The 19,672-nt window shown below is 54.8% G+C and overlaps 5 protein-coding genes across 5 annotated transcripts; 2 read left to right on the top strand and 3 right to left on the bottom strand.

Annotated features, from left to right (window-relative positions):
- Positions 1-143: 143 nt before the first annotated feature.
- On the top strand, positions 144-1,788 carry QBC33DRAFT_445540 (kinase-like domain-containing protein; the record flags this gene model as incomplete). Its single annotated transcript, XM_060424335.1, has 3 exons — positions 144-292; positions 369-1,358; positions 1,473-1,788. The coding sequence occupies 3 exons, from the start codon at positions 144-146 to the stop codon at positions 1,786-1,788; spliced, it is 1,455 nt and encodes a 484-aa protein (XP_060286829.1).
- Positions 1,789-6,725: 4,937 nt separating this feature from the next.
- QBC33DRAFT_601066 (uncharacterized protein) lies at positions 6,726-8,979 on the top strand (the record flags this gene model as incomplete). The annotated part of the gene is made up of 3 exons (XM_060432094.1): positions 6,726-6,788; positions 6,840-7,004; positions 7,136-8,979. The coding sequence occupies 3 exons, from the start codon at positions 6,726-6,728 to the stop codon at positions 8,762-8,764; spliced, it is 1,857 nt and encodes a 618-aa protein (XP_060286828.1). The 3' UTR covers positions 8,765-8,979.
- Positions 8,980-10,859: 1,880 nt separating this feature from the next.
- QBC33DRAFT_445796 (putative carboxypeptidase) lies at positions 10,860-13,147 on the bottom strand (the record flags this gene model as incomplete). The annotated part of the gene is made up of 7 exons (XM_060424344.1): positions 10,860-11,314; positions 11,411-11,524; positions 11,583-11,724; positions 11,795-12,212; positions 12,280-12,327; positions 12,410-12,924; positions 12,968-13,147. The coding sequence occupies 7 exons, from the start codon at positions 13,145-13,147 to the stop codon at positions 10,860-10,862; spliced, it is 1,872 nt and encodes a 623-aa protein (XP_060286827.1).
- A 962-nt stretch (positions 13,148-14,109) lies between these two features.
- Positions 14,110-15,059, bottom strand: QBC33DRAFT_617018 (uncharacterized protein; the record flags this gene model as incomplete). The annotated part of the gene is made up of 3 exons (XM_060432673.1): positions 14,898-15,059; positions 14,404-14,838; positions 14,110-14,361 (listed from the first exon to the last, which is right to left on the bottom strand). Exons 1-3 carry the CDS (start codon positions 14,913-14,915, stop codon positions 14,110-14,112), a joined length of 705 nt encoding a protein of 234 aa, XP_060286826.1. The 5' UTR covers positions 14,916-15,059.
- A 270-nt stretch (positions 15,060-15,329) lies between these two features.
- QBC33DRAFT_275752 (chromosome segregation protein) lies at positions 15,330-19,092 on the bottom strand. Its single transcript, XM_060423213.1, has 8 exons — positions 18,897-19,092; positions 18,648-18,790; positions 18,409-18,576; positions 18,182-18,352; positions 16,817-18,126; positions 16,677-16,759; positions 16,318-16,621; positions 15,330-16,262 (listed from the first exon to the last, which is right to left on the bottom strand). Exons 1-8 carry the CDS (start codon positions 18,964-18,966, stop codon positions 15,632-15,634), a joined length of 2,880 nt encoding a protein of 959 aa, XP_060286825.1. The 5' UTR covers positions 18,967-19,092; the 3' UTR covers positions 15,330-15,631.
- Positions 19,093-19,672: the final 580 nt, after the last annotated feature.

Raw genomic sequence — 19,672 nt, 5'->3', positions numbered from 1 at the left:
TGCCTGTGGCTGCTTACACCATCTTCCATCATCACTATCTCATCTTTGGGGAGCTACTCGAGACGCTACTAATGCCGAGTCCTTCCTCAAAGTAGAAAGAAGCTGAAGTAGCTCGTTTGTATGACCTTGTGACCTCGGACAGAATGAGCCTGCCCGAATTCGCTGCCGCTCCTCCCGTGCGTTTTCTAGAGTCGTATGGCCCCAACGCGGCCTTCAACCAGAAGAAGTGCGAGCAGCTAGCGGCCGATTTTTTCAGAGACTCGGTCAGGCGAGTGCGGGAGTGCAACGAACGGTGGGTGCTGGCCCCAGAGTGTCTGTGGTGGTGATGGGTTCTCGTCGACTTCTGCTAAACGGCATCGCCCGACCAGACAGTTGGAAACAGGTCTTCGCCTCCAGGACCCAGCTTTCTTTGCCCGGCGCGAGCAGATATGGGCTCAATCAGGGAGGCTCGAGGCCAGATATCTGCGCTTTCTCCGGACTAAGGAGGAGCTGAGCAATTACATCACCATCCAGACCGTCGGCAAAGGCGCGTATGGCGAGGTTAAACTCGTGCGGAAGAAGCAGGACGGGAAGGTATACGCCCTCAAGCGCCTTGTCAAAACCGAGATGATATCCAAGGAGCAACTCCCCTATGTCCGGGCTGAGCGGGATCTCCTAGCCGAATCGGACAGCGAGTGGATCGTGAGGCTCTGCACGACCTTCCAGGATGCGACGTCCCTCTACATGCTGATGGAGTTCCTTCCTGGCGGCGACCTGATGACCATCTTGATCAAGTACGAGATCTTCTCTGAGGATATCACTAGGTTCTACATGGCTGAGATTATCATGGCCATCGAAGTCGTCCACAAACTTGGCTTCATCCACCGAGACATCAAGCCTGACAACATCCTGCTTGACCGAGGGGGTCACGTCAAGCTCACAGATTTCGGTCTCTCCACGGGCTTCCGCAAGATGCACGACAGCAGCTACTACCAGGAGCTCCTCGGGGGCCACGCCCCTCACCAGCCAGGCGCCCAGCTGCCGCCGAGCCGCAACTCAGTCAACATTGACGAGATCAACTTGACGGTCAGCAACCGAGCGCAGATCAACGAGTGGCGCCGGTCGCGGCGCATGATGGCCTATTCCGCCGTCGGCACCCCTGATTACATTGCACCCGAGCTGTTCCTCCGCAGTGGTTACTCGTTCGACATCGACTGGTGGTCGATGGGCACCATCATGTACGAGTGCCTGGTGGGCTGGCCCCCCTTCTGCGCCGAGCACAGGCAGGACACGTACCAGAAGATCATAAACTGGAGGCATACCTTGGTTTTCCCGGATGATATCCAACTCAGCCCCATGGCTCAGCACCTAATCAGGAGGTGTGTCTGCGCTGGGAAGAGATACCCCCTCCTTTCCACCTCCCTCTCTCTCTTCCTCAAAACGGAAGAAGAAAAATAGACAGAACTAAACTAACATACCCGGGGTCAATCCAGCCTTGTTCGCGAATCAGAGAACCGTCTCGGGAGCAGCGGCGCAGCCGAGATCAAGAACCACCCCTTCTTCGCAGGCGTCGACTGGGGCAGCCTGCGCCGCATACGGGCCCCCTTCGAGCCCCGCCTGATGTCCGACGTCGACACCTCGTACTTCCCCGTCGACGAGCTCCCCCAGGGCGACGGCTTTGAGAACCGGGATGCGGGCGCCGCGGGCGGCGTCGCGCAGCCGGATCTGGGTGCGGACGTGGTGACTCCCGAGATGAGCTTACCGTTTATTGGGTACACGTTCAAACGGTTTGAGAAGTCGTACAGTTGAGGCGTGGCTGGGCTTGGAAGTGTTTTTTTTTTTTTGCCAGTTTAATGGAGATCCAAGGTCATACATTGATGAGGGTTCTGCCTATGTTCATCCGTGTCTCGAATGTATCGAATCGTCTTCGCAAGGGATGGAGTGAGTGGGTTTTTAAGGTTCCTGAATCCCCACAGCTTCGTGTGACTGTGAGTCGATACTTCCCGCATCTTCGATGAAGGGTGGGGAACAATCAACGAAGAATCGACATGTCTTAACCGCCGTCTGTCATAAATAGCATATTGTCGATCTAGTCTCAACTCTCAAGGGGCGTTGAAGAGATCATTCTGATGGCGTACTGCAGGAGCCAAGTAGCGAAGGAGCTGACGGTCAACCACTGCTCTTGCTCTGCCGCCTCCTTGGCGCATATTGGCTGCCTGGTGTGTTGAGTCCAGGAACATTGTGTCTCCCTTCAGCATGGCTGCAATATTCGAGCAAGTCAGTCGGCACCCTTGAGCCAGCATTACCAGCTTGACAGGACAGGGTGGGACCAAGATCAACCTCAACTTGCCCAGCCGTAGTCCCCTTCAATATTGGCAGTCGACAGGCCAGTTCTCGCAGGGTCAGGTAACAGGCCTTGGAATGGCCCCTGACGGACTGGAGAGCGGCAGATGCTGGAGCTGTAGGTCGTGATCTACCAAACAGCACAACAACAAAAGCCAAACCCCACCCCCAGAATAAATTCGGAGAAGTGTGCTACTCAGGACGGATTTGGCAGAAGGAGTGGGCATTATGAGCGAGATCTTTGCAAACCGACTTGGACCCTGGTGTCTCAGGTATCTTCGCCAACCCTTTCCACGTCTCCAGTGAGTCGCCGAGACACGATCAAGCTAGCTTCTTCGGCACGGACACAAACCTGATGAGAGGCAGGGAACACCATGTTATGTTTGATAGCAGGCGAAGTGATCGGCAAGAGCATGAAGTCAAGTCACGAAGATCACGCATACCAAGGAATCGTGCGGGATATGCAGAGCCAAGGCCGCCTCCGAGATCTCGCGATCAAGTGCGGGAGGGAGATGCCGAGATCGCTGGTTAAGTATGGGGGGGATCCACCTTGCTGGACGGACTTGCTGAAGCGAGATGGGGGGCTTGTTGTTGCTCGCTTCGCTGCTCATTGCCTGCATTTGCGGCCGAGCCCAATGATCAGCTCGTTCGTCTTGTTTCGGGAGGAGCGGAAGCTAAGGCAAGGACCCCGATAGCAGACGCGGAATATTAACAACTGCTTTCAGATAAGGACATAGTGGTGGTGGGTTTTCCACGCCATAAGGTCTCAACAAGCCAGATCGGCAGTCGTATGGCTTTCGCTGGCATAGCTGGTCCAAGTCGTACCTGCATACACTACGCTATGTTCCAAAATGCGTGCTCTTTCGATGGTCAGAATGCGTGCCCCTCTGCAATGTCTGCACCCTGCAGAGACCTGGCGCCGTTCCCTCCGGTCCTGGACGGAATGGGAAGCGGCAGGCAGTGTGCCAAGGGAAAACCATGCGCATGTACTATGTATGCATGCAGGTGACCAGGGAAAGAAAGGAAGGGGGGCACCATCAGGACCTCACGTGGACCACACTTGTTGTCACCCTAGCAGTCGTTCTGCAATCTGCATCCAGCCGGGTAGGGTGTGTTCTCGTTGCTTTTCTCAAAAAGGTTACACTTGCAGACTGCACTCAGGGGTAATGTGGGGTTCAGGAGCAGTAGTGCCAAAAAAAAAAAGGGTGACGAAGACGGCTTGGAAGAGAATGTGCCATGTCGTCCCGTTAAATTGGAGATATAGGCATGCATATACCGCTATACGGTGCACCCTTTCCAGGTTGCAACGACTCTGGAAGGAAGCAGAGAGACGGAATCCTTGCCATTTTCTGTCCCCCCGTCCCCCCACGAGTGACACCGTGCGCAATAATCCATACCATTAGTTGCTTCCTGGTATTCCGTATTGACATCGTCATTGCAACCGCAATCGCCATTGCGAAGGCGTCAACATCGCAGCCCTCTCCGTCCTCTCGACAGTGGCCAACCCAGGCAATTTCCAGTATCCGAGGTCGTTTCTCTTACCACAGTAAACCTACCTACCCACTTCACACGTACTACTGTGATAGTGTAGCCATCATCGTACTTCTATTCCTAGCTTGGGATGCTGCGGCAACATGGACACAACGATGCGAGGCGGAGCCGCATTTTATTACGTCCGTAAAAGAAGGAGACTCCCTTGTCTGCGCGCTGCTCAATCAAGTCTAGCATGCAGCAGTAGTGTAGATTCTGAGGCCCTGGCGAATCGTAAAGCTGTCAATTCAGGGTGGTTTCATTGCAGACTTACGGCATCCGGTTCTGCCGAGACATTTCTCTCTGCCAACCTGATGTTAGCGGGGTTACCCCCTTGCAGAGTGGACGTGTAAATTGCTCCAGAGCAAGGAAGTTGCTGGGAGCTCGGATGGGCTTCTACTTATACCATGGTACTGCGCAGGTATTATCCTTGCGACCGGGTAGTGTGCTCGGTAAAAAAGAAGCTAAGAAGCACGGGTATGGATGAACGATACCCGTGGTGCGGCACTACAAGAGCTTTCTGGGGCAAGAATGTGTTCACTAGTGCGGTGTACACTAAAGGGGAAGAAAAAAGCAATGCCAGAAACATGGGGTTACAGGGGGAAGGGACTTGATTTGATTGAGCAGGGCTGCTGTGGCTGTTTGAGTCCGGCAAGTTCCACGGAGAATGCATGTCTGACATGGATGGGATGGGGATTGCCACTCATCAACGAAACAACCGAAGGTGTAAAAGCACGCATCGTTTCGCGCAGAGGTCGATTGACAGCGATGGCGAATTTCTGTCAAAGGTATTTTGCCGTAATGTATCCGGTGTTTGTTCGATAGATAAAACGGACCGCTTGGCTAGCGTCGTCCGAGGTAACAACTCAGCTGAGCTTGGGTCGGTCGATCCTCGGCTTACTACACTACGTAGTATGTATAGGACGTCAAGAGGGGCGGAAGATTCACCTGGAGGCTTATCATTCGTAATCCTTGATCCCTGGACAACTGAGCCGCTGAGGACCTTCCTCCCGTCATTCCTGGTGCACGAGACATTGAAACGGGTAACTATCAGGAATCTCGAGGTGATGATAATACACGCACTTTATGCTCTGAGAAGGCAAGGTATGTACATACATACATACATGCAATACCTCCGGCTTCCAATATCATCGATACAATTCTCTCAGCAGGACCGTCTATTAGGCAGGCACCTCAGGTATCATCCATTGGATGTGAATAGGAGGTACCTTACCTGACTGTACAATACTTTAGTATGAGTACATCTGAGTCGCAGGAATTCCCAAGAACGCCTTACATTACTAGCTCTTGTGCAAGTAGGGAATACCCGACGCTTTTAGCATTTGCTAGTCGTTCCGGTCCAGACGTCTCCACGGCGTCTCCGATCTGACATTCCTCCCGTGGAGACCCGGAACAAGCTCCGGCTAGATGATCTGCCATTATCGGCCATCTCGAGACCGCTCAAAGTCTAACATTATTGATTGTAAAGGGTCTGAATCGGACGACTGGCTCATCGACGTAGTTCGTATCGACTGTTTCGAGCGTTCGATGGGGAGACCAGCGTTGCGGCTGACAGCCGGAAACCCGCCAATTAGCTTCCAGGTTCGTGCACTGATGCTTCTTGCTGCATCCCGTCTGCAAGCGCAGCAAGTCTCTCTTGCGTGCGCGCACACACAGTTCCATGCAGGGCCACACATGGTACTGGAATTTAGGACCACGCAGGAACGCAGGCACAGACCGTTTATAGCCCCAACCAACGTTGGACTCGGGGGATGAACATTCGCTCTGCAGTAAAGACATGCCTACATACGCATGTAGATAAGGATCCCATGATACTTGTACGTGCAATATTCAAACGCCATACCTACATTAGCATCCATGCTATGCGCCACCTTGGTGGCCTTTGGTAAATCAATACCGCACTGAGAAAAACGGGTACACTTCTGATTCATGTTCACCGTGAGAAGGCGGAGAGGTAAGACAACACCAAAACCAGGGGAAAACAGACTAGGTCATGCATGACCAGGCAATGAAATCGCTGGTTGAGAGAACCCTTGACAAATGCATCGACTGGGGGGTCAAAAACCGCCGCCACACACACCAAGGAGTCTATCGGGCAAACGTCGCAATGGCAAGCATTCAGTCCAGGCCTCGGTTTTGCGGTCGTCAAGGCAAACAGAACCCCTGAGCGAATGCGAAAAGGAAAGATGGATGGATGTTGGAGGGGCGTGGTTGAGCCTGGAGTGGAGAACTTGGTTAGCATCACTGCAAGTCCCACTCCCACGTTTAGTGCAGACTAGTGTGGTACAAACGGCGGAATTGGCAAGGGGCTGCGATGCCAAGAGGGGGGGAAAAGGGGGTACTGGTACTCAAACGAATATGGAGACATGTAACTCATGTGCACCCTGCACCCTGTACTTTGTGAAAAGGAGGATTAGGTACACAATTTCAGGGGAGGCGTGGGAAAATATAAGTATTAGTACTGCGACCCATGACCTTCACCTGATTACAGCGTATTTTCCTTCGTACCTGAGTACAGTTAATCTCGCTCCAGGATCTGCCCTCGTCGCCCTTTCTGCTCATATTATTAGCGAGGGCTGCCCTCTGGTGATTTGGTCCCGTTCACCTCTTGGATCCCTTTCAACGACAGGAAGTATCGGCAACAGCCGTGTAGGGTTTGATTCTTTTTGGGGAGACGCCTTGCTTCTCCAAACGTAGGGGGACTGAAGTCCTATTGGAACTCGCCCCAGTCTCTTCATCATGTTGGTTTAGGTCCTTGGTTTTCACTGCCACCCATCCAATCCCCTCGTCCTCTCCCGCTCTTCCATTCTTGTCCTTCCCCCTTCTCTATCACTTCGAGAAAGCCGCCAGCCATGGAGGGAACTCTGCTTGTCCCCCCGGAACGGGGAGCTATAATTGGGCGGGCGCTGTGGAAGGTGAGTTTGCCTGTCATACCGCTTGCTACGGCCCTCCTAATCACCCCGAAGCCTCGATTTGTCGTCATCGGGAGTTCTCAGAGACGCCAGCAGACAAATAATCGCCCATCACATAATACACCAGCCAGTCGCATACCTGGCAGTCGGAACTCCAGCTCCAGGACTCTGCCGAACAGTTCTTCCGAAACCAATTATATCTCTATTTACAAGTCCAAGGTATGGCCCTTTCCACAATCTGTCTCGGTGTCTCGTGGTCGTCTGCCCAGGCTAACCCCTTGGGCCTACAGGATGATTACGAATCCATACAGCAGCACGCTGTTAGTTCCATTACAGACTGTCAAGTTCAGATGCTTGCACACCGGAAACAAGGCCCGGTATTACCAACTTTGGTCGTAAACGTCTCCCCGGATCCAGCAACGGACAAGCTGCGGAAACGGCGCTCCAGTCGAACGGTCGGCTTGACGAGCACCAAAGATACTTCCCCCACTACTCTCTGGTTCCGGCTGGTCTCCGGGGACAAGGAGTCGTCGCTGCAGGACTGGGCGCGCTTCATACGGGCGCTCATCCAACCCAACGTGCCCGATAGGCCGCCCATGAGCCCACTAACCCCTGCGTCTCCGACATTCATTAACCCCTTCTCCAGCCGAGGCCGAGAAACCATTGAGCCTTACCCAAGGCCCTCCAGCGGGAACGCCAATCTCCGGGCGGCCCTGCAGCACAAGGGTTCAACTCATACGACTTCAAGCCGCGATCGCCCCCTGACGTTTTCCGAGTCTACAAGCTTGCGCTCTAAACGAAGCGACATATCATCTCATACGAGCTCGATGAACCCGCCATACGCGGGATTCCAGAATTACACGACGATGCACCCCACCGACCTCCCCTCTCCGGCTACAACAATAGGGGAGTACCAAGGCGAGTTTATTGAGGGATGGACGTCGGCGCAAGGTCGGTCATCGACGCTCAGCTCGCCGGTGCGGGGCCGGGACAGCATTGGATCGCAACCGGCATTGTCAGCCCAAGTGGTCGCGGATGCCAGCTCACCTCCTGGACCTCGCGAGACGATCCTGGACCGGGCATTTCAGATGCGGTGCATCCCAGGCTCGGAGCGTGAAGTCCCTGGTGAGGAAAAGCTGAGTTCGCTGGCCCGTTTCGATGCCTTGATGCGGGAAGCGGACGAGAAACGGAAGATGCGGGAGGCAGAGGCGGCAAAGTTGAGAGAGGCCAACAATGGAATGAAGAGCGCCTGGGACCTCGACGATGAGGACTCGGAGTCCGACAATCCGGAAGAGGACGACGACAACGAAGACAGCGATGAGGATGATGATGCCGCCAGCGAGCAAGTGCGGGACCCCGACGATCATTACATGATGCCCCCGACCGCACGACGGGCGTTGGACTACATCACCGGGCGCCGGGAGCCCAGGACCCAAGACGACCAGGCGCCATTGAGATATAATCCCGAAACTCTCATGACTTTGAACAGTGGGTCTTCTCACCTACGACCGCAGACAGGTTATTCCAGAAACAGGCCAGGAATTGCTCAAAGAACACACAGTCAACCCCATTTAGTGGGCATCACCTCGGCGGTGGCCCCAAGTATCTTGGACGTGTCTTCGCGGTCTCCTTGGAGGCCGTCGGAAGACGAAAGTGCAATGACGACGGCGAAGACTTTGGAACGGAACACGGCTGAAAACCGTGGATCCACATCAAGCGTCAAGCGCCTCAGTTTCAACGAGTTCGCCAAACGTCTGAGCAGCACGAGCAGCCTGCTCCTCATGCAGACCAACGCTAGTAGCACCAGTGCCAACAGCAGTCGCAACAGCGAGGCCGAACCGCAACAGCACGCAGCCAGAGGAACATTGAGTCCCCGAGGAGCGCCCCCGACCCCGGTCGCCGAACGCGATAGCCCGGATAAACGATGCGCCTGGCGAGGGAGCGTTGGCGTGTTTGGTGGTGAAGGTGGCTTTGTCTGAATGGCGCTCCCGGATCCTGGGCCCATCCACAGCACTACATTCTGTTCAAGGTTCAAACCCACATGGTCGCACGCTGCGAAGCACATGCCGGCGGCGCACCCGAACGGGCACTTCCCACCTTCCATCTCCGTACCTTTTTTAATACATGAGTCTACTGTCATCTCAATCGACAAGGAGTGTTAGCGTCACGACCATCATGATCGCGAGTTGGATTTGGGCAACGAAGGGGCATCTGGCGTTTTAGAATCACTTAGCAGGGAAGAGGAGCGGCGCCTTTATGACGGTGGTTGTTCTGCTTTTTTTTGTACAGTAGGATTGGATAGGTATACCTTCATCTGTTAATGCCTGAATGGGGAAGGGATCATATGGTACCCACCCCTTTTCGTTCTCAAGCCGAATTGCTGCTTCCTCAACCATTCCATGGTTCTCCTGAAATGTGATCTCATGCAGGAGTGGGGGTACCTCGGTACCAAATGAGTAATGACCAGGCACGTGGACCCCGGCACCTAGGTATCTCCTGGTTGCATACCGCATGTATAAGCAGGAGGAAAGGAGTTGGGACGGTCAGTGCACCAGACACAAGAACAGGAAAGCTCCTGTCTCCTTCAACGCTCAACACACATCACAAGAATCCCAACATGTCATTGATTAATAGATAGGTAGTTATGAGCCCACTTCGCGCCGAAACAACGACTATCGATTGAAGATATACTCGGACCTTCTACACCCCAAGACCCTGTCAAATTGGCGAGTCCAGCTAATCTAAGCCTCATCAGGATGCTCCACTCGAGAGACCAGAAGACAACCCCAAAGTTGGACAAGGTGGAGGAGTGCATGGAGGTTTTTCCGGGGGAGGGAGCTGTGTCGAGCATTGGGAAGTGGAAAATGAGACCCCAGCTCTCGAACCTTCACCTTCCGGACGAACAGCAGGAGATCATTGCGCAATTCGGAACGCCCAGGCAGGGAAACCAGGTAGGTAGCTACTAGATTGCAGAGTCCCAGACAGTCGAGGAAAGTCGGCTGCTGAATGAGCTGTCTGGGGTATGAAAGCGCATAATCTACTTGGCTTGTTGGGCTGTATTTGAGGGCAAGAGGCGCGTGGGGCTCTAGGATCAAGAAGGTGCAACGGCACTGGGGAAGAGGGGATACGGTTGGCCAGTGGCAGGATCGATGGATGGAAGCAGAAAGGCCGGGAATCTGGTACGGGGTACCCCAGATGGACGAGACTTTCTGGCTTCGGGACCTGGAAAAGGTGGCTGGGCGAATCAATGAGGCATTGCATCTGGTTGCCAGAGCAGGTGCCTCCTAGGCTGAAGCCGCGCTTCGGGAGATCAGGATGAGGATCAGCAGGAGAGCGAGCGGATTCACTCCCAGGCAGAACTTCCCCGTGGAGTGAAAGGGAGTGAAAGGTTTCCTGCGAGGTAGAAAAGTGGCCAGCAGCTGCACCGCAAGGGCGACAGCCCGCGATGAATCTGAGTGTGCCCAGCACGTGGAGTGAAAGGGCACAATCTACCTCATTGACTGATGGGCCGAAAAAGATGAGCGGCTGGAACTACTGCTGGAGCAGGGGGTTCTCATGCAAGAGCTTCACACACTTCGGAGGATTAGGATCAGCAGGAGATCAAAGCGGATTCACTCCCTGGCAGAAGGGGCCAGCGGCTAGATTGCAAGGGCGATAATCCTGCGAAGATGCCGAAACTGAGCTCATCCCAGGGAGTGAAAGGGCACGATCGGCATCCTTGAACTGATGGGGCGAAGAGGCTAGAAGCTAAGTCAACACCAGGGTTTTGGACCTTTGAGTGGAAAATTTGGCTGGTGACAACCTCGATTTATGGTGGCCTTGTGGTCCAGAGGGCCGAAGGCTAAATAAAAGGGGTGTGTCGGAGCCACATGACCTTCCAACCATTGATTGAACACAGCACCTTGCACGCATAGTGTCTTTTATATCCCATGAATCCTATCTCTTCTGCCTTACGTACCACCTGCGAACCCTTAAAAAACTGCCACGTTTCTACTCCGTGATGGGGTGTAAAATTGGCCGGTGAGGTTGAGCAACAAACACTCCCCCCCTTTTTCACCCCCACTTGCTATCCCCTCACGACGCCGGACTAACAACAACCCTCCCAACAACAACCGCGCTCCCATCCACCAGCGCAGCAATTTGCCCATCGGAGCACCTCTTCCCCAGCGGCGCCGCGTCGACATAGCACTCGGCGGGTCCTTGAGGCGGCGTGGCGCGCCCGCTCGCCAAGCCCCTCACGTCGGCCGGCCCGCTGGTCGAGTACTCATTTACCGCGACGGCGTGGTTTCCGGTCGCGACGTCGCGGCCCAGGACCGTGCGCGCGAAGACGGACTGCGCCGCCGAGGGGCGGTAGTAGGGGACCTCGTGCCCGGCCTGGAAGACGCGGCTGAAGGAGAGGAGGCCGTGCTGCCGGACGACGCCGGCGACGCCGCTGCTGCCGGGCACGACCATGTTGGCGTAGCCGGCGGACGCGAAGGCGGCGGAGTGGGAGTGCGGGATCGAGAGGGAGACTGCTTCGCCGCCGAACCCTGTTTTGAGACGGCGGGGTTTACCCCTTTTTGTTAGTCGAGGGAACTTTTGGTATTTGGGGGGGGGAGGGGAGGAGTTTAGGGATTAAAACCTACAGTTGCATCGGAAGTCGCGGTCGCCGTGTATCAAGGCCACCTTCACGCCGGCGTCGAGCAGCTTGCCCAGGTCGGCTTTGTACGCGCGGACGTAGTCGCCTGTCACGACGAAGGCTGCGGGGATGTTCATCAGCCTCATGGTTATCTTCTTCGAGGGAGTAGGCAAACTTACTGTTCCCGACGGCGTTCTGGGGCTCGGTGTAGTTGATCTTTGCGCCCAGCGCCTTCTGAACCCACTCGTTGTTCAAGAAGCCGACCGCGTACGGATGGGGGAAAGAATCAGGCACCAGGTGGCCGATGTCGAAGGGGTTCCGCTAGCACGACAGTCGTCAGTCAGGCCCCCTCGGCTACGGGGAAGGGTTGGATATCTTGGTAGGCACTCACCCCCGAAAAGGCCTCGTACGGCCCGTACACGTTCTCCCAACACCCGGCGAACGCCACTAGACAGACGCCGTTGACGGTCTCGTTGTTGCCGTGGTTGTCCGGGTCGGAGGCCGCCTGCAGCTGCAGGCAGTACTGGGCCTGGTCTCTGCAGCCGCCGGGCTGGGCGAACTCCTCGGCGATCTGCGCGGCCACGCTGTCGTCGTACGCCTTGATGCCGTACGTGTTGTTGACCGCGAAGTTGGGGAAGGAGCCAATCTGGTTGAGGGGATCAATAAGGCCGTTGATGATACCGACCGAGTCGACCTTGATAGTAAAAGGAGGAGGGGGAGGAGGACCGTTGTGACTCCCGCCAGGTGAAGGGCACCTCTTCTTCTTGCCGGCGAGGGCCGTGGCGATAGCCGGTGCGAAATGGCCGCCACTGATTATTTCGTATTGTAAGTACTGTTGTGTCACAGGCAAACGGGCATGTTTAGACGTTAACTTACTATGACTGCGACCAGATATTGATGCTGTTTCGCTTATACTGGGTAAACCTGCGATGCTGGTCAGACAAGACACTTCAAGTAGGCCCGGCAACTAAGGCCTGTTGTTTCTCTCCCGGGAAATACTACTCACTCCTGGAACCACGCCTCCAAGAAGTGCGAGACCGCTGTCGCGGCAAGAGCCGTGGTGTTCGCGCTCCGGCCCGGATCCTGGCTGCCGAACTTCCCGGACCGCACCGTCCAGCTGGCCGGGGGCACCGGGGACTGGGAGACGTCGACGTCGCCCGTCAGCATGTCCATGAAACCGTGGTGGATGCTGTCGTACGAGAAGCCCGTCTGCACGGGCTGGTCGATGTACAGCATGTTGGAGACGCCGTTCCAGCTCCACGGGTTCGGCACCGTACTGTTGGAGTCCGGCTGCACGATGCACGGCCCGTTGTGGCCCGACACGGCCTGCACCGTGCTGCCCAGGCCCGGCCCGCCCTGCAGCCAGAGGGTCAGGGGTGCCGTGTGGGGGTTGCTGCGGGCCTCGAAGAACCAGAAGAAGAGGTTGGCTTCGTAGGGCTGGGAGACGGGGTCCAGGGAAGCTGGCAGGGTGATGTACCCGGCATAGGAGCGGACGAAGGGGGTCGTTTCGCAAATGTGTGTCTAAGTGAGAGGTTAGTGAGGTGCGCTATGCTGTGGACGAGACGCCAGCCCAGCGTCCCTGGCACACTGGTAACGAGACTGTATGCATTACCTGCTTGTACGTGACTTTGACGCCAGGGTGATGTTGCGACCGTATCACCGTTGGCGTCGCAAGTGAGCCCGATGCGATAAGGATCAACAGTGCTAGGAGGCTGTAGACGCCGGGGAGTCCGGTGATCGTCATCTTAGAAAAGGTGATAGGGGTACCTGAGCTGCGTCACGGTGTGGTTGCAATGCGAGAGAAGGCTTGAGAGTACACCAGCGGTTGGGCAGGCCGCGGCTTTAGAACCCTTCTAGAAGCTATCAAATAGATGATGGGTGACCAATATGAGACATGCGGCGCCTTATTCAGACCCGAATCGGGAAGATTGTACACCAACTGCAGATCACGGGCAGCTCCATGAAAGCATTGTGGCTTGCATTCAGACATGCCCCGGCCTGCCACGACCTGCCATGTGTCTATTGATCTTACTCCTTCTAGGTCTGAATAGGCTCTCAATAGGATGTCCATGGTGTCCAGTGTCAGGTGAGGCACGCAAGAAGAAATAGTCGCAAGTGTATCGACGGTTTCAGACAGCTACAGGGACGGATATTGAGGTTATTGCATCTGACTCATCGAATCAGAGCTGGGCCTTGTTTGTTGGCTAGATGACTTCACTTGGCAGGTTGGGAGAAGGAAAAAGGAGGCGGTTTGTTCAGACTTTTGCTCTTGGCCGATTTTGTTCCTCCACCAGAGACACCACGTACACGTTCCTCGGTCTACAATGTCGGCTATTCTTGATAAATACTCTATGCCGTTACCCTTAAATGCCTAGTCTATTTTCCTTTTATTTATTTCCAGTTTGGCTGCAGTAGCTTTTCACGCAGTTAGGGAGGAGGGTCTTTGCGACTTCGTTTAAGACCTGGGCAAACCGCTCTCGGGAAGCTGAGGAATGACTGGAAATTGTGCGTACTCCCATGCTCGGCAGCAGGCGACTATATACAGCAAATAGCTTTAAGGAATACTACAGCTTGCAGCGCCCCAGTACTGCCAAGTATTCCACCCTCGTGCGAAACCCACAGGATGTGGCCTGCCGGCCGTCGCTCCGGCCGGTAGACGGTAGGCTCCCCGGAGATGTGAATGGGGGATGATTGAGAGAAACTCAATTACTCGAGCAGGCCGACGAGGCGCTGTTTGCGCTCGTCATTCTCGAACAGCCTTCCGTAGTCGGCGCGGGTGAGGGAGAAGATGCGCAGGAACTCCTCGGGCAAGAAGCCAGCAAACTCCCAATCGAGGAGCCACTTGACCTCAAGGGTGGCGGGGTCGACGCGCATGTTGTGATAGGACAGATCGCCGTGGCAGAGGACGAAGAGGCGAGCCGCGCCGGCGACCTCGTCGGACGTCTTGACGGGCCAGCGCTCGCGCCAGTCGTCTTCGCTGATTCACGGCGGCGGGATCACGATGCCGTTCAGCCCGGTCTGGCGGCTCGACAGCCCCTCCAGCGCCGGGTACACCACCTCGCGCACGAACAGGTCTGCGTTTGCCATCGCCACGGCGCGACACTGCTCGCACCGGCCCGAACTCGCGTGCCCGTCCTGCCCAGGCGTCATCAGGCAAGCCGCCCCGACATCTCTCCCATCAACGATATTGCCCAGGTCAATGCCGTCCGCCCACTCCAGCTTCAGGCAGTGGCCAAACTCGCCATCGAAGCCCCTCTCGAGGGCCCTGGGTACCGGGATGTTTGTTTTCTCTCTTACGAGGTCGAGCGCCGTGTGCTCGTTCTCGATCCGCTCTGCGGGCCACTGCGCCGGATATATCAAATCTACGCGGCCGACTGGCAGAATGCCCTTGATGAAGTAATCGCCCTCCACCTCACAGTAACGCCTCTGGCCGGCCTGTGACAAATAGACCTTAGCTTGGTCGCCCGCGCCGATGAGTGTCCGCTGTCGCCCACCTCAGTCACCTTCGCCATGGCTTCTTCAGACCTTCCCCTGGACTGTGTGATCCCCAGCTGGAGGAACAACTAGCGGTAGCAGGACTTTACCGTGGTGTGCTGGCAGACAAGAAGGGGATTGAGTTGTTGTTAGCGGCGCACCTTTTGCTAAGTATGTAGTTGTATGCCACGTGCCGCTGGTGGAGCTAATTTTGAGACACATTTTGCAGTACCTTTCTTTGTCTTTCCTGTGTACTCTGGTTTCTGTTTCCCACATCTGTAGCACAGCGACACACGCCCTATTCGTGGAATGTCAAGAGGGGAAGGCATTGCAACACTTTTCGGAGGCAGAGAGGATCAGTCACTTGCATACGACACAGGTGCAACCAACCTGGTTCTAACCAGGGTTACGTATCACCATAAACTACCGCGCTGTATTTGATGCTGCTAATCAGACTGCTTTGTGGTCTGTCAGAGTTTCACATGGGAGGTGTTGATTCCCTCTAAAAAACATATTTGTAACAAAGCTTTGATTGACTCAATGGACGATGATGCCCTTTTGTGTGAATGCTTCCCAACACCGTTAACGGACGGTAGCTTTTTTTCCACTTTCAGTCGGGCTGTCAATTGGCCTGGTAAAACCACTACCAGGGCCGCCAATGTTGCGAGCCCTCCCCGAGACTTCGGGCTGGGTATCGACGCAGTTGCATGGCACGCATTGCACGTATTACATCTTGCTCTTTCCCTAGACCCTCCTACTGTAGGTAGGTAGCAAGTACCTGCTTCGCCTCCGGGCTTAGACGCTCGTCCGCGAACTTGACGATGGCGCCGCTGTGTCGCTGGTCCGCAGCCTTCATATATCCGCTAACCCAGGTTTCCACGTTCGTGATCTCCACGAAGTCATCCCGGGGCCCTCGCTTGCACGTGTTGAGCGGCGTGTAGCCAATGCCGAACCCGATATCGTCGACATCAGCCTCGGTAACGATCTCGTCACCAACACCCGCCGTCACTTTCGCCGCGTTCTTGAGAAGATCTAGCAAGTTGTTGCAAGTGAAGCCCCAGCCTTTCTGGTAGCGCTGAGCAAACGCAGTCGAATCGCACAGCGTCTTGGTGAACGAGATAACGCCAAGCTTGCGATCCACTGGACGTGCGAACTGGCTCGTTGTCTGCAGGATGATGTTGAGGTAGATTGGAGTGAACACGCCAGCCTGCAGTGCCTCGGCGTGCTTGATGAAGTAGTCGGTCCCCAGACCGGCCTCGAAGCCCCTCGCCGACACGAGATGGTAGAAGCGTACGAAGCGGGACTTGTAGGAATCCGATGGGTTGCCTTGTAGCTTGGCGAAGACAATCCTCAGGATTGTCCCGAAATATTGGTCTAGAACAGGCCTATGGTCCCTAAGGTTAGCAAAGTAACTGACAACAGGACCGAAATGCAACCTACCCCTGGAACGACCCCACAATGGCCTCGAGGATATCAAACGCGTTCTGCTCCGTCTTCTTGCCGGAGAGAAGTTGCTGGAAGATGCCGAGAACGGGCTCCAGTTGATTACCGGCTTGGATTTCTCCAGTGGCCTTCGGGATTATCGCCGCAAGGAATCGTGCGCATCCCGGAACGTTGCCCCTCGTCTCCCACACCGTCGGAGTCGTCAGCGGTGTGATCAAAGTCTTGAAGTTATCCGAAAGGGCGCTGGAGCGGTCTGCTTCGAGGAGAGCGGCAAAGATCTGGAACACATATGGGACGAACTCTGCAACGTGATTAGTGAACTTGAAGCTTTATCCGTCTGCCAGGAACACACGTACCTGTGACCTCTTCATTGAGAACGGAAGAGAAAGGTGCCCATAGTCGTGCCTCTAGTTTGGCGCCGGATGTGGCAGCACAGTATCTAGACAGCTGTTAGGGCCCTACCGGTCAGGACATTTTGAAATTGGGGGGGCCATACCTCACGAGAGCACCAACGGCCTCGAAATGGTAGTAATAGAACCTCGGGTTGCTAGGGTTCGCCTTGATGATGTTGGTGATGTTGATGAGGTGGTCTAGGATGCCGTCAAGGATTGGGGCCACTCCATCCTTGATAACAATCAAGACCCTCATGATGCATCTCATCAAGAACTCGTTCTCCTGAAGCTTTGCAGGCGATGGGTCCCTCTCCACGAGATTGAAGAGATGCTCCAGAAGGCCCTTCGCGAACGGCTCGATATCAGTTCTTGAAAATAGTGGTTGTCCCGCATCGGTAGTCAGAAACAGAACCCTCTCGACGGCGATGGCTGCGTAGGTATAGACAACGTAGTTTGTCGAAGCAAGGTTCTTGATGAGGGGCTCGAAGGCGGCCTGCCATTGCTCCTTACTCAGTTGGCTTCGGAAGTTGTGCAGGTACTTGATCGCATCAACTTTGGAGATAGGCTCGACCCCTTCGTCGGCAACCAAGTCCGACGCAACATTCTTCTGGAAGAAGTCGACGACGTCCACATATTGATTCACTGTCTTGACTCCCTGGGCAGCTGTCACGCTTCCCTTTGCTGCGATTGCCAAGAAAAGGTAGACAGCGGTGTCCTTGGCTTTCCAGTCTTTGCCGCCAATGCCCAGGTAGTGGTTTATGTACTTGAATACTACCTGGGTGACGAGCATTTCGAAGTTCTCCAGAAGTTTCCGTAGAAAGTCGGTCGCGGCCCGTCTTCGAGAATCTGTGTCGGAGCCTTCGAGATCTCTTCGGATGAACTCGATTGGCTCGTCCTCGAACATTTCGATGTCTGATTCACGGAGCGCAACGTTGGGCAAGATGACCTTCTCGACAACCTGACCTAGGGTCTCCTCACTGCTGAAGTTCTGAGCGTGCCGAGGCACTGACGCGATGGCTGTCAGGAAATGGAGCGCTTTGCTGACGAGAAGATCATATCGCTTTTCTGGCCCGACTGTTGAGAGCAGATGCCAGACTGCATTGGTGAATTGATCCGCGTAGGTGTTGAAGTCATCGTCGAACTTGGTCGTGTAGAGCTGCAATACCTCACAGACATCGGCCTTGACAGTTTCCAAGGCAGTTGCCTCATCGTCGTCGCCATCGAAAATCTGGTTGGAGTAGGACAGGTATTTGAGCAATATTGCTGCGATAGGGCCGAGGTTTGATTCGAGCACTGGGGGGAGGTCCTGGCACGAGAGATCATAGAAGATCTTGACTAATAGACTCAGAGTGTCGAACCAGCCCTTGAGTGCGGTCGGGTCGCTCCTGTTTGCCTCGATCTGCTGATCTACGACCTGTGTATGGCGTCAGTTAGAGAGCAGACTACAGGTCTGAAAGATAACGGCTTACGCTCAGCATCCGAATATAGGGCTCGCCGAAGATACTCAGGACGTGGTTGATTTCTTCATAGAGATCGTTGGACTGGAAGAGGGGCCGCCATCGGACAAAGATGGAATGGGCAACCTCCAACACTCCATTGGTGACTTTGTAGTCTGTGGTGGACAGGCGGCTGACGAGATCCTGGTGGAAAGACCATTAGACGGTTGACTCCAGGAATGGAGGATTGCAGCACGCACCTGAATCAGGGTATCCCATCGCTTCCAAAAATCGGAGTCGGCGATAATGCTGATGGCCTCGCCGAGCTGGGTCTGGATGTTGGGGGGAGATGAGATCATCAGCCCAACAAGCTCTTGCTTGATCGTCGCAACCTCATCCTGAGACAGCTTGTAGTTGCCCTCTTCGTCCTACAGATGTAACGTCCTGTCAGTTCCACAAGTGTTCCGAGACGGCCAGCCCGTCTTTCCATGACACGTACCACATAGTTCAGGCGAATGAAGTTCTTAAAGGCGAGGGCGGCGGCGAGGCGGGTCTTTGGAGGTAGAGGTGACGAGGCGACAATGTTGAGTAGAGTCAACGAGTAGTTGGGCTTCTTCTCCTCTTGCCGAAGGGCGTTCTCAGCTGCGTGTTTGTTGCCCTCGTTAGCATTTATTGCTTGGAATTTCAAGGTTTGGAATGGCGGGGCTCTGCCCAAGCAAGCAAACAAATATATAGCTTAGCTACCTACCTTTGCGATGTTGATGTTGGTCGAGAGTAGCATCGAGAAGCTGAGCAATATGCCCGATCTCAGCTGCCATGGTGGATAACGTTGCTTGCTGTGGTTTTGGCAATCAGCAGTGGGATATGGCACAACGCTTTCAGTTTTCTGCCTGTTGCTTGATGAGAGTGGGTGGTGAACCATCATTCAAAATAAAATAGGAAGCTACGGGTTGCCCAGGTTCCCACCTACACCCCTGCTCGGAAAGTGGGCTGCGAAGACCTGCATTATGTAATTCAACTTCTACAGGGACGCCAGGGCCGCATATTCGTCAAAAGCGGCTGGTCAAAGCTTCCCTATCTAATCCAATCATATTGCGCAGCTACAAGGCTACAGCCTACCTAAGTAGCACAGCACAATCAGGGATGGTCCTAGGCTCCAGGCAGTTGATAGATCAAATTCAAGGGAAGTACGTAGCGACTTCTCTTCCATTAATAGACATAGCCTACTGTCATATAAAAGTTTGTGAGATAATGAGACACTGGCATCCCTGAGTCAGGCTTGAGACGTGATGAAAGAACTTGGATTCAATGGAATGCGTCAGGGTCCTGGCCTTAGGTAGCGCTGTGATTTGCTAGGGCGGATCAATAAAGCTGCGAGGCAAGGCTAGCGGGCGGGGCCAGCCAATATGGATCGACGTGCAGGAGCAAGGAGCTACCTACCTACCTGCAGCTTATGAAATAAACCTCTCCTCAGTCTGTTGAGCTTCTCCTGTGAGACCAGGTATTTGTCGCTCTCACATGCCA

Source organism: Phialemonium atrogriseum, assembly GCF_030411735.1.
Source record: "Phialemonium atrogriseum strain 8032-3 unplaced genomic scaffold QBC33scaffold_4, whole genome shotgun sequence".
Lineage (NCBI taxonomy): Eukaryota > Fungi > Ascomycota > Sordariomycetes > Cephalothecales > Cephalothecaceae > Phialemonium > Phialemonium atrogriseum.
This window is presented reverse-complemented; position numbering and strand designations above follow the sequence as displayed.

Coding starts and splice junctions, on each gene's coding strand:
- QBC33DRAFT_275752 (XM_060423213.1), bottom strand. CDS start 18,966: ATGGCAGCTGAGATCGGGCATATTGCTCAGCTTCTCGATGCTACTCTC. Junction 18,577..18,647: donor TCATTCGCCTGAACTATGTG/GTACGTGTCATG, acceptor TTACATCTGTAG/GACGAAGAGGGCAACTACAA. Junction 18,127..18,181: donor CCTATATTCGGATGCTGAGC/GTAAGCCGTTAT, acceptor CGCCATACACAG/GTCGTAGATCAGCAGATCGA.